The 9,450-nt window shown below is 44.1% G+C and overlaps 2 protein-coding genes across 2 annotated transcripts in view; one reads left to right on the forward strand and one right to left on the reverse strand.

Annotated features, from left to right (window-relative positions):
- The window catches only part of T265_07792 (hypothetical protein), a gene marked incomplete at both ends in the record, with an annotated part of 91,135 nt that overhangs the window by 75,578 nt on the left and 6,107 nt on the right, over window positions 1-9,450 (forward strand). The window lies entirely within an intron of this gene.
- T265_07793 (hypothetical protein) overlaps window positions 5,173-9,450 on the reverse strand; it is a gene marked incomplete at both ends in the record, with an annotated part of 25,666 nt that continues 21,388 nt past the window's right edge. The window contains one exon of the mRNA XM_009173405.1: window positions 5,173-5,942. Coding sequence (XP_009171669.1) covers window positions 5,352-5,942 — 591 coding nt within the window. The remainder of the gene's footprint in view (window positions 5,943-9,450) is intronic.

Here is a 9,450-nt window from a genome sequence, read left to right on the forward strand (position 1 = left end):
TCTCAAGCTAAAACTCGGCCGGAAGGAATCGCAGCTTGGTCACACTAAAAGTTCGCCTCCGCATGTTCTTATACCATAAAGCAAAAGAAGGATGATCTAATGTCTTCAAGAATCCTTATCTACTTGACCCTTATATGCACCTGAAGCCCAAGTAACTGGAAGACAAGTCAGAATGGTAAAAAACACTGCGGTTTTGTAACAGGATCTAAAGTAGAACATAAGGTAAAAGGAAACCCGGGGACTGCGCCCACCTGATGAGCCCGAAGTGGAAAGGCGAAACAGGTCGTGGGCTGTCGAAGAGTTTTAAGCAACCCATACTCTACTTTAGGAAAAAGGATCTAAAGTAGCTTTTTCATCGCCTGAACAAAAAAAAGTACGGCGTCCCAGTGTTAAGATGTGGTCAATAACATAGATAGAACTGCAACAGTGCCCACCTTGGTGATTTTGGCATAACCACGCCAATCGGAATTCAGCCAAAGATGCTGATTGATCACAACTGTTCACGACATTACACAAACCAAAGTGGCTTGCCCTGACCAAACTTAGCTGCTTCACTCCTTTATGGCCTCCAATAACCTAATCTGAGTTTGGGAAATATGCCAGATAATGCATTCACTTCACTTAGTAGACGAATATGATTCGTCACATGTGTGTCAGTCACCCATAAACTGGAGAGTGGTCGTCCCTAGGACGATAACATGATCCAGCAATTGGTCGGTTGAGATGTTTGTAAGATTGCAGGTGCGACGGACCACTCTGACTATTTTTGATATGACACTAGTCATTGATGTGATGAGAATTTTCGCACATTTTTCGAGTCCATCGGATGGGTCTGGTCTCCGAACGGAAACAGCAGAAGGGTGCATCTACGACCACGCATCGCATTTGGAAATTGAGATGTTGTTGGCCGGAGACTTAGCTAAATTCCTAGTTTATGGTTTAGCTGAAATTCAGTCGCGTCGCGCGTTACAGCTAACTTACTTTGCAAATGAGTGTCAATCTCTTGGGCAACTTTGTGAATTCTCATGAAAGCTCACTCAGAATATTTGTCCTAATTAGATCAGGAAATATGATAGGAGAGATACGGTGAAAGCATGTGAGCACACAAAATTGCAAAATTTTTATGGGAAGCTAAATGGGTGTAGCGTTTAGACAGGAAAGGTAAAAGCACAAATTTGGATACAACTGATTCATTCAGTCGCGTTCTCGGAGATTTCACCTCTTACGGGGATTGAGATTCGGCAAAAATGCACAGTCCATTGTCACAATATACCCTTGGTTGAACCTAAACAGCTCGTCGGTGTCGTCCAGATAAGTTGGGTTTTCTGGGTCGCATAGAGTTAGCAGGCTGACAGTATAACAGCACGTGGTTTCAGTAATAAAAATGATGTTCCACGCATCTGATTCCTTAACTTGTGAGGGCACGCAATTTGAATGAAGAGTGATGCTGACAGTGTTTCAGCCTCTTCAATAAGAGTCCGTTCACAGTCATGCTCCAGAAGGCTCGTTTCGAACAGGGGAAAGCCAATATGCATAAGCTACATTATTTCAATGTTTTACAGATCCCGAAAAGTCTTCATCATTTTGCTCACGCATACGCAGACAGCCATAGGAACCAACTGCCGCCTTCTCGAGAATCGCTTCGCAAACTTATTTTCCACCCGATCTATTTCAGTAGGTACATTGTTTCAAGTGTCCATGACCGTAAAAGTTCATGGGGTTGAATTCCCGCGTTATTGACAGTCCATCAAACGGTCTCCCTAGGCTGATTTAGCGATTCGAGAGTGGTTCGCTTAGATGATTGGATACACTTTATGCACAGTGTCAGAGAGCAATCTGTTCGGATCACAGCTGATCCGACGCCAAGAAGATTCACCGCCCTTTAGCTGAGTAATCACTTTCGGGTCACGGTGTCCCAAGAGAAAAGGAGAATAGAATAATTTTAGCTAAAAAAATATGTGCCCATTTGGCCTTAAGATTCACACGGAAGGATATTTAATGGTGCGGGTTGCATCCTAATTTTGTTTTCGTTCGTCCGGTAGTGGATAAACCGATCCTGGATAATCGACGCCAGTTTCGGTATAGTATGGCTTGCAGCAAGAGTTGTTTTACAACAGTTCAATTCAGCGACATCCAGAAGAGACCAGTAGTGTTTATCCTGTCTCGATGCGTCCAGCCAACACAATAAGGGAGATCATCTGGGCTTCTGAAGCTCCCCTTCTCAAACTTCCATGCAGCTGTCACGCGATACGGACAACTTTCGCTGGTACTCTACTTAGTTTAAGTCGGCTTTTCTACAATAAGCCTGATTAAGCTAGCTGCCACTCATAATTATGTATGCGCAAAACCAAGTTTAATCACCATCAGTGAAGTTGCTGAATACAAACCAACCTACAGTGACATGATTTATTTAAACGGGCGAACCTTACGGCGCTTGGTTTACCGGGGTCACTGGCTTTCTTCAAGACTAACTTTAGGTAGACATACATAAAACGATCGATTTACGTTTCCGCACATAAACGCAACTCCATTTGAAACAGCTGAGAGTTTAAATCGCCGCTCTCTGAACCCGTTCCGGTCTCAACTTGTTCGGCTGCGGTGGCAATCAAGTTTTGCCGCCAATACAAATATAACTCTAGAAACGTAGCAACAAACGATCCGAAAGTGAGTCACCGTACGGTCACATATTTCATCGACCCTATTTGTGAAATCTGCCACGTCAAAAAGGTAGCAAATGTTCCCGCGCTGGAATGCAGAAACCTAGAGATCGTAAAGCATGGAAATCCAACATTGCGAAAGACGAAGACAAATCGCTTCACAAATGATTTATCGTCAGCCGATTCTTCTCTCTACATCACTTTCCTTCACGAGTGTATCCAAGGTGAAGATCTATCCACATTTATGGAATAAAGTCAACACCATTGTTGAATATAGGTAGCACCGAAAAGGACAGAAACTCGTGGATTTCAGACATAGTCCAATACACGAAAGTTTTCGATAAACATGGTACCGTCAGTATTTCTGCTGATCAAAACATCCAAAAAGGGAAGTTTGTTGTCATCTTCAAATCCGAAGGTGAGTAAAATATTCTGATGAAGAGTGGTAAAAACAAAGAGGCGTTCAGTCTGTCTCTAATTGTTTGTGATGAATAAATTATCACTAAGTATTTTCTACAAAGGGGCAATTGTTATACGTCGGCTTCAGCTGAATGCATAAGTCTGACCATAGAAGATTTCAGCTAGGGTTGCTCCCAGCTTGCTTATGACTATCCCCGTGCAGGTAAAACATGACAGCAAAATGACATCTTTAAGAATTTGGACGGGGAGCTTGACCGAACCTTAATGAGATTCCAGATAATTGGCCAAAATACCACAACTGCAAGAACGGGAACCTTGGTAAAGAGTGACTGCACATCAGACCATTTCGTGAGAGATAGCAACCTCCTCTAAGTGAACTAAAAGTTCACAAGTGCTTTTCAAGCACTATTTTGTGAGGACTGCTCTGGTAGGTCTAAGAACATCTACCAGCCATTTAGTTAGTTGATGGCAGGGTGAACGAATGCCATAGCGCCAAATATGTTAGAAAAACTAGGTTATGACGAGGTATTGGCCGTTCCACTCAAAATGAGCAGCTTGGTAGGACAGTTTTCGTGCGCAGCACAATTTCCCGCCTAAAATTACTTCGGTTAACCACAGGCCTTAGTCGCAGCACTGTACGGCGTTTGGCGTCGGACGCTACAGCGCTTCGATTGGTCTACCGTCAACGACCAATCATCACTTAGTATCGAAGGTTTGCGAGGTTATTACCGCGGGAGGCTAAGAACCTTGGTTTCTTACGCTAAAAAATGTGATTATCCGTACTAGCCATCTTAGGTCAAAATGTCGGTCCTCGATACTGTGTGCTAAGCGTTTTTTCTTTATCCATTTATGTCGCACCTTCCTCAAACATTCATTGACAAACTCTGCGTACTTACTTCGTATGAAAACGACTTTAGGAGGAAAGGCAAATTTGGTCTTATTAGGGGGGTTGCAGTTCACAGGGAAGAACCCAAAACTTACCTGGATACGAGCAGCCACAGAATTGCATTGAAGGTTCCGTTAAGAGAGCAGTAGAAGCAGTAAAACAAAGAGAAATTCTGAATGATAACGGGACATCCATTAGGGCGATCGGAATTGTTCTCTCGTGCAGCGGCTTTTCCCACAAGTGTTCAGTTTTACAAAAATGAAAATGTCTGAGACATGGCTTCTCAATTTTACTACCGTTGGTCGGACTGTTAAGAGTTGCGTCATGGTCCGTCAAAACCAAGTGAGAACACCTATATCTGGTGGAGGAGATTGATTCAGTTGAAGCCCTCTGATTCTCCCTCCTGATTGATAATGAAATCAATTTTCACGGCACCGTCCTTGGAGCTTTCCGGTTTTGGAGTAGTGCCAGGTTCGTTAAATGCTTTCCCTATCTGGCACTCAATCGTAACCCCTTCCTTTAGCCTATCACACTTATTCCCCCAGAACGCTTTCAATTCATGTCACGCAACCATATAAGTTACGAAATTTCAACATGCTCGTCTAGATTCTTGAGCTAAACACGGGGAGTCAGGAAAAATAACAAGGGGGGAGAACGGGCAAAAAAATCGGTCATTCACCGATACAAAGTTCTTTTGGGAGGGGATTTGTGGCTTCATGAGACCGCTTTGGTTTTACTGACCTCATGACGTCACACGAGACTCGCTTAAGAATCCTATTGTACTTGTAGTTTGATATATCACCAACTTCACCCCCTTTTGCGGGGCGGACTAAAAGAGGATTCATTCGGAAACTGTGTTCTTCTGATTGCACTGTTTAATTAATGGAACCAAGGCTTTAAGGCACAATTTTAGCTACAAAGATAAGAAGGCACAAATGAAGAAAAACGTTCCACTTAATCGTCAAACATGTGTTTTACCACACAAGTCGGCTTCATCTGAGCAAGCAGCCGAATAAAATGATCATCTCAGTGCGTTTACCTGAGCACATTCGAGGATCTATCGAAGGTATGTCAACCCCCTAATATGCATTTGAGAATTTGGTCACTTCGAAGGGGGATCTATCCTAGTGACCACCGACATCCGGGATATTGCAGAATATTGCGAAATTTCGGTATGGAACAGTTGCCGAACACTGACCAACGAGATAACATGCAAGAAGATTGTATATTTGCAAATCCAACTTTAATGGAAACACGATCAGCAATTCATGTAGGAAATATTTAAGTGATTATTAAGCAAAATCAATAAGCATTCTCAGTTTAAATGCACTGTTTTTTCTTATGAGTTTGCGAAATACCTCAAGTGCCAGCAGAAGTTGAATTTTTTCCTATTCATCAAATACGATGTGTTTTGATCTTTTCTCCAGGGGAACAGTTTCTGATAGATCAGCACGGTTCTTGGTCGAAGCAGTAGGCACATCATCCCGTTGAGTACCGCTCGATTCAGTTTTCTTTCGCTGACGTCGTTTAAACTGCAAACGGCGACGACGTTCGGCCGCTCCTGTCAACGAGGCTGAAATGGCTTTGCAATAGGCTGTTTCGCTCGGACCGGATAACAAATGCAATTTAATAGGACCCACGGGTGACTTAAGATCTGCGGCAAATTGAGCAAGGGTGAGGGCATCTGCCCTGGTTTTCATACGAATAAAAACTGCGTAAGTGTTTTCAACGGAGGAACGAGATGACAGAGATGTGTGTTTATCAAGGGAAGATAAGACTTCGGATAACACGAGGTCGTTAGGATGAGGGTCCATGTGCGCGACCTGCTCGAGTAAACTGCAAGCGGACAGGAGATTATGCTCTAAGCTGATTCGAATCCGACGCGCTAGGCTCAGGTGAGGCTTCGGAGTAGGGTCATCATCGACTGACGACAGAACGGTCTGTTCAGAGTCCTGGACCAATTTTGACGGCCAAAAAAGCTGCGGAAAGAAGGAAACAGGAAGAGATTCAACAGTGATTTTAGAGTTGCGCTCACTGTAAGAAAACACTGCCTTGGAGTTTGGACAACATCTCAATTACGACGGGGATTCATAAAGACCATTGATAAAATCCCACCAAACTTCTCACAATCAGCTTAGGACAGCGCATAGCATCACTCGAATCCCAGCATATCTGAGTGACGAGAAGTTGAAGGGTACTATGACTACCATAAAGATTCCACCAATATAAATAATGAGAGGACCGTGTAAGTCTCCAAAGAAGGTAGGTTTCATTTTTCACCGGTATCGAAAATCCCATGTGACTTTTTGTCATACAAGCGCATTCCTCACTTTCTAAAGAAGACTTGGGTGAAACCACCGGACAAGAACAGGCAATATCGTTAAATAAACAGTTTTTTGAGATTGTAACTTTCAAAAGGTGAACAGAAATAGTGAGTGTACAGTGTTTGAGTCACTCTGAAAGTAGCGGAGCATATGGGTTGATTTGCGTCACTTTGCATGGAAGGACTGACTGCGGACAGGTAGATTCACAAGAGCTAGTGTGGAATTCGCCCTGCCCTGAAATGCATCATCGGGCGTCAGGAACTATGGTAAGTGGCACTGATCACAAAGACTTAAGGTGTACTTTTTTCCAATAAGTAAAGGATAAACGTGGCCATCTTTCCAGTCATCCTTAAGTCTATCACCGATATGCTACTTGTAAATTCCTTAATTGTCTATAACACTATGACGATTGGAATTCTTCATAGTCGTTCACTTAGGAGCAGCGAGTAAACTAGGAATATCTCCGTTTGTAAATATGAACTTTATAAATAAGTTAAATAAGTTGTTATTGAGTTGTTCGCTTAGATTAGTAGTTTCCTGGCAAATGCACTGATGCCATCTATCATATCGATAGCTAACGGAGCCAAGTCTCCAAGCACAGAGAACTCAGCCATTAACTACACAATCTGAGCAACCAGGTTTCTCTTCCACATCACAACTCGAAGAATTCAGTAGGCGATCGCACGTGCAAAGCATAAGGGATAGTAGCAAGGTAAGAAGGACATCGAACCTACGTCTCGCCAATGCCATGGAGTAGATAAAACCCGAACGGCTTCGTGTTTCGTTGTAGCTTGGCAACGGAAGATATTAGCTCTGGGATCGGAGCGGTCAGAGTTGGTGCCCTCGACACCATTGGTATTGAAATGATATCAGTTTGTATAAAAGAGCAAGACTTTTGTGCACAGAGGCTGCACGAAAAATTCAGGCATCACACTTCAGTTCATTACTAATCGCCTTCCTCTTCACGATTGGTTAGGGACACTGACGGATAGTTCACATTACCGACCCACTACAAAAGCTATCAGTGCCAATTCGCACAGAAAAGTAGGGTCACAACATATCAAATTACCACACCGTGAAGATCACTGTTTATCACAGGTAAGACACTTGCTCAACTACGTCAATGACCCCATGCCGCTGAATACTGAAGATGCAACAGACAGAACCATTATACCATCAGTATGTTCGGGAGCTGACAAACCAACAAAAAGAAACAAAAAAAGCAATCCAGGAGGTCGACGATCGTCATAGTACGTGAAGTGTCTTCTGTTCGGTTCTGTAGTGTAAAGTCATCGGCTCGTGCCACTGAGACAAAGAATGCACACGGATCGGTTTTTTCACATCACTTAAGCCATAATTAAGATAAATTAGTATGAAAGCCGAACACAGTTTATAATGAATGAGTGCTTTGGTGGACTAGACTTCCACGTTATATCAAACAACACGTTTAAGAACGGTTTGGTAGTCTGATTGGAAATTGGAAGGATGCGGCCTTCGTTTACGATCAATGTACGCTTAGGAAAGTTGGTTGAGAACCCCTACAGGAAGCGCATTTATCTGAAGGAGGGTGTTACTCCCCTCCATTGAAATAGATTCAAGACAAGGTTGCTTAGATCCTATTCTAAAATCAACAACCATTGGAAAATACGTTAGTCGAGAAAGTTACAATGCTCAGACTCAGTTGTGCGTACTAGACGGAGATACTATGCGGTGCAACACTCTAGATCAAAACAGTCGAAGCGGACAAAATGGCTGAGAAGCTTAAGCCCTTGTTCTACCGGTGTGGATCCATTAAAGTAGAGCCTAATACTTTTGGAAGCATATTCGAAATGGCTAATGGGATCCTGTGCGCGTATGAGTTATGTGACCACTCAGTGATAATGGGGTTGTTGATTTCGCGCACAGCCTACGATCATATGCGATGCATGCTGATCTACGCTTGCGGCCCAATTGTATGAAAAGTGGTTAGTTGGCAAATCGTTGAAAAGTTTACAAAAAGGGAAACATTTCCGCCGTGTTACTGGAAGATCAATAAAATCACTTCTCAAACGAAGTAGACTTAACACAACAAACTAATTGGTCTCGGATACTTAGATTCATAGATTATTGTAGAGCAGCGAGACCCCGCACTACGAGTAATCGTTGTACGAGGCGGTCTGGGGGTAAAGTCGTACTGTCCTCTGCGACAGGAGTGTGGAGGAAGTAATGTGTTTCCCCCAGGCGACAAGCATGTCCATATTTATGAAAGCAGCGATGCTACCTTCCTCCGAAAAAGAACGGGTTAGAAAAGGTCAGCCCCAAAACCTCACACTCCGATCGCCCAACGGTTGACCGTGACCACCGGCGGATTATCCAATACGGTCGAAATACTTTTAAAGTCAAAGAGCCCGGTGCTGCTCACAAAGCACCTGGTGTGTGCAGCCGCATCAGGAATGAGACAGTAATGCCCTATTCCCTGCGCCCTCGGGTTAGGTCAACGCCCTGCAGCCGAGCAGGTCAGACTATTGAGTCGTCGGCTCCGGGCAGGGTCCCCAAAGAAAACCCTACATTCTCCCACTGCCTCGTGGGTCAGACTTTTGAGTCAGAGGCTAGGGTCAGGGTCCCCGAACAAAACCCTACGTCCTCCCACTGCCTTGTGGGTCAGACCTTTGAGTCGAAGGCTCAAGGTGGGGTACCCCAACCAAACCCCCTTCTTCGGCATGGGCAACCGGGAAGTATCATTTGCCCTCGCAGTTCAGTGTCCACCGATGTCCCTCCCCAATCCCTTCCAACCGCACAAGCAAACGTCGCTGGGCCATTTGACTGTCAGTCATCTGACCGAAGGGCCTTAGGCTCCTCGCTGCCTATAAACATTAAAAAAAACACCTTTCTAAATCCACGAGATCCTTTCTATATAGGAGCTTTTAACGTCCGTACTCTATGTCAAATTGGCAAACAGGCAATGCTTGCTGAAACCATGTACTCGCTTAAAATTGATGTATGCTGTGTCTCCAAAACACGTATACAAGACCCGAGCATGGTTCTGCATCTCAGAATGCCAAGGATGAACTCAGCTCTTTCACACTTCTTCCTCCGTGTGTCCGGTGACCCAGAAGCGATGACTCGTGGAATATATGGCGTGGGAGTTGCACTCAGCCCCAGAGCTGAACGCGCTTTGCTGGAT

This window comes from Opisthorchis viverrini (genome assembly GCF_000715545.1).
Source record: "Opisthorchis viverrini unplaced genomic scaffold opera_v5_188, whole genome shotgun sequence".
Classification (NCBI taxonomy): Eukaryota; Metazoa; Platyhelminthes; class Trematoda; order Opisthorchiida; family Opisthorchiidae; genus Opisthorchis; species Opisthorchis viverrini.